The sequence below is a fragment of the Nanorana parkeri genome, unplaced genomic scaffold (genome assembly GCF_000935625.1).
Source record: "Nanorana parkeri isolate BGI_ZX_2015 unplaced genomic scaffold, ASM93562v1 scaffold2802, whole genome shotgun sequence".
Lineage (NCBI taxonomy): Eukaryota > Metazoa > Chordata > Amphibia > Anura > Dicroglossidae > Nanorana > Nanorana parkeri.
The window spans coordinates 39075-43215 of NW_017309070.1; the positions used below are offsets into that span (position 1 = coordinate 39075).

At 53.4% G+C, this 4141-nt stretch overlaps 1 protein-coding gene across 1 annotated transcript in view; it reads left to right on the forward strand.

Moving 5' to 3' along the window:
- The window catches only part of LOC108802334 (microtubule-associated serine/threonine-protein kinase 2-like), an 83331-nt gene that overhangs the window by 31105 nt on the left and 48085 nt on the right, over nucleotides 1–4141 (forward strand). Inside the window, 4 exon segments of the mRNA XM_018574197.1 lie at nucleotides 153–206; nucleotides 668–743; nucleotides 2099–2177; nucleotides 3404–3558. Coding sequence (XP_018429699.1) covers nucleotides 153–206; nucleotides 668–743; nucleotides 2099–2177; nucleotides 3404–3558 — 364 coding nt within the window.

Here is a 4141-nt window from a genome sequence, read left to right on the forward strand (position 1 = left end):
AGGGGTCGGTGTACCGCACACATGGGGGGGGGAGGGGTCGGTGTACCGCACACATGGGGGGTGGGGAACTGTCCCGCGGCTTGCAGGTCACAGGTCATCCAAATATAAATTGCAGGTCGCATATAAACTACAACTCTCAACTTTCCCTGCAGCTTCTGCAAATCGGGAGCGTGCTATTGGCTGTCGTCAGTCGTGGCTCCTGGGAGGTTGGATGTTGTGTGCAGATGCAGCTTCTAGGGAACCAAAGTGGGCGGGGCTTGTGGCTGATAGACATGCAAATAACTTGTCATCAGAGGAGCCCAATGCCAACACTTGGGGCCCCCTCCCCAGTGCCTGCATGTCGCGTGCTTGTGGACACGGCTGACGTGAGGGTGACAACGCTGCTATTTCCATTGAGGCGCGCTAGCATTTTCAGCCTCGAACAGGAAATGACCTACAGCTGAGGGCTCTGGCAGGATCAGCGGGCATGTAGTGGGATTTTCATTGGTCCGTAGCTGGACTGTTCCCGGGTCCCTGTGCTGCGTCATTGGGGGGATGGTCTCTCCTCTCTGCGGTGATCCTTCCCTATACTCACCTGCAACCATCGTTCTACTTCATTTGTCTTTCTGGTGCTTTGGGAAAATTATAATAACTGATCAATAATCAATTGTCATCTCTTCCTGTGCAGGTAACAGCCCTCTGGACAGCCCCAGGAACTTCTCCCCGAGTACTGCTGGCCACTTCTCCTTTGTGCCGGCTCGCAGGTAAGATGCCTGTGTTAGACAGATCCTATCCGCTCATTGCATTGTCCTTAGAATAGACCACCGACGCTCTTCACACTTCTGTCCTGTATGTTGTGTGCAATCAGGCAGATCATGTCAGGAGGTGATTGCCACGGGTCGGGGCATTTGCCAGTAAAGGAAAGTTTTAGAATGGAGGGAAAGGTATGTCCCGGAGGGTGGCGCAGTGCCTGTCCATGATGAGACTTCTCCTCTTTAATTACTCCAACGCCCCCGATCTGTAGAATGAAGTATTACAAGGTGACGCCTGGAGATATTATTCTGTGTGAACGGAGTCGGCTGTCATTCTCTTTATCACCAACAGATGGCAGCAGTGTCCTAAAATGTACATTCAGTTGGTGGGTGATGTGTGGATCGGGTCTGGTACTTCCTGTGATCCGGTCCCTCTGCGCTGACCCCCTCCGCGCTGACCCCCTCCGCGCTGACCCCCTCCGCGCTGACCCCCTCCGCGCTGACCCCTCCGCGCTGACCCTCTCCGCGCTGACCCCCTCCGCGCTGACCCCCTCCCCTCTGACCCCTCCTATTCCTGGCTGATACCTCTGGGTAGACACGGGGCTCGGTATGTTTTAGATCCATCCCATGGCAAGGTCCTCCCTTGTAGATGACCCTCCCCGCGGGTTATTTCTTCTACTCTCCGGTGGTTATGCGGTGTGTCTGGTACATTGATAGTGATTTATGATCCGTGATGTATCCGGCGCATGTGAGTAACGTGTCCTATTTCTTCCAGCCATGGGCACAGAGCGGACAGGTAACCCTTCCTCATTCCTCGTGCTGCATGTTTGTGTGTCCGGCCGGCCGCTCCATCCACAGGATGCGTCATATTTACCAAACTGTCTGAAAGGGAACATTGCGGAGTTATTGAGAAACAACAAATGAACGGGAGAATGTGATCGGATGACGCAGTACGGGTCACTCCCCTTTCAGATACTTTGATAAATGAGGCGCAGTGTGCGTCCGATGTGCGTCCTGTGACATGCTGCCGTGTGCCTCGTCTCCATCACAGTGCATGTGGCTTTGAGGACTTCACTCGCTGTTGGTTGGGATGTTCGGTCCTGTGTGTAGCTCCTCCTCCTCCTCTTCTCATATACAGATCTGTGTCCCTCGGAGGACCACCAGCAGAGCCGTGTATCACGGTGGAGGTCTCTCCAGTGATAATCATTTCCCTCCTCTCCTTTGTTGTGTGATAGCCGCGGATCACCTGTGTGAGCCGAGCGTCATATTCATCCTCCGTACTCCTCTCTGGCTTGGTGCTGAATTCTGAGCTGCCATCTCCAGTGTCTATAGGCTGCACCTCCTAACCCTTTCCTGTTTTATTTCAGGACGGATGGACGCCGCTGGTCCCTGGCATCTCTGCCCTCATCAGGATATGGAACCAACACTCCCAGTTCCACTGTCTCCGTAAGTGCCCCATGTTCCCTGTCCTCCCATCTCCAGTGCAAGTCTCATGTCTTTCCACCCTCTGTGATGAAGGCACCTGTAATCTAAGCTACCACATGGGCAGAGCTGGGTCATCTGAGGTCCCACATGGCAGAGCTGGGTCATCTGAGGTCCCACATGGCAGAGCTGGGTCATCTGAGGTCCCACATGGCAGAGCAAGGTCATCTGAGGCCTCCCATGGTGGACAAGTTCAACTGATTTGCCCCATGGATGTACAGGGTCATCTGTGGTGCCACATGGTGCACTGAGATTGCAGTGTAGGGTCATCTGAGGTCCTATATGTTAATGCACGGTCATATGCAGTGCAGTATAGCAGTACAGGCCATCTGAGGTCCTGCATGACAGTTCTGGATCATCTGAGGTCCCAGATGTTATTTGGGGTTATCTGAAGGTCTCCTATGGCATTGCTTGCTCTTCTGAGGTTGCTCATGGCTGTACAGGGTCATCTGAGGTCCCACATGACAGTGCTAGGTCATCTGAGGTCACGTGTGGCAGTGCTTGGTTTATCTAAAGTCTCACATGGCTGTACAGGGTCACCTGAGGTCCTCCATAACAGCACAGGGTTAGCCGAGGTCGCGTGTGGCAGTACATGGTCATCTGAGCTACCATGTGGAAAGGCAAGGTTGTTAAAGGTCCCACATGACAGAACACAGCAATTAGAGGTCCCCTGTAGTAGCACGGTGTGATCTGGAGGTCCCATGTAGTAGCAGGGTGTGATCTGGAGGTCCTATGGCAGTACAGTGGAATCTGTGGCCCCATGGGAAATCGTTGCATGATCTAAGGCCCAGCGTGTCTGTCCAGTGTAATCTTAGTACCATGTGAGACCCCACATGGCAGTCAGTGTTTGTACCCCGGCCCCCGTGCACTCAGGTCATCCATGCTGGAGGAAGGCATATAATGTATAGCAGAGCTGTGACTGTTCTATTCAGCCAATCACAGCTCGGTTATATTCTCCGTATACGTGATATGATCCTTTCTGCTCTGTGACATCTGACTGACGGCTGATACTCACACAAGTACCCCAGTGAGCGGTCCGTCGCTGTTTGAGGAGAGACGTTGTCACTCTGGTCAGGGCGTGATGTGTGGAAGCTTCTCTCGCTGTTTCTTGTGCGGTTTTGTTCTCCCTCCTCTGTACATGTATGCATGCGGTTTGAGTGTTCTTTCTTCTCTGTGTTTTTTGTACTCAGTCATCATGCTCATCCCAGGAGAAGCTGCACCAGCTGCCATATCAGCCGACGGCAGACGAGCTGCACTTCCTGACCAAACACTTCAGCACCGAGAACATCACCGATGAAGAAGGACGACGTTCCCCTGCTATGCGGCCCCGATCCAGAAGCCTCAGGTGAGGAGACTCCGCCCCTTCCTGTTTATCTTCCTCCGCCCCTTCCTATCATTCTGCTTGAGAGAGTGTGCCCCTCCTCTTCCTTTGTATCTACTGCCACCCCTCCCAATCATTCTGCCCCTTCCCTGTCTGATATGTCTTGCCCTTCCCAATAATTATTGCCCCAACATAATTCCTTGTCCCTCCTCTGCATGATAATGTGCCATTCCCTTCCTCTACATGGTGACTTGCCATGCCCCTCCCAGGCATTCTGCCTCCTCCTTGCCCCTCCTAGTCACCCCTCCTGTGCCTGATACGATTTACCCCTCCAATACTTCTACCCCTCCTCTGTCTGAAATCATGCCGTGCCCTTCCCAGTCACTCCCCCTATCCAGCCTCATAACATGCCTTGCCCCTCCCAGTCCTTCTTCCTCTCCCCTGCCCATGTCCTGCCCCTCCCTGAAAACATTCCTTGCCCCTCCCAGGTCATTCTGCCCCTCCCTTGTGTACAGTCTCACCATTACTTCATTGTAGTATTCATGTGGCTCTGCCTGATAGCTCCTTCCTGTTAGTATGGCCTCAACTCCCCCAGCCACCCCACCTT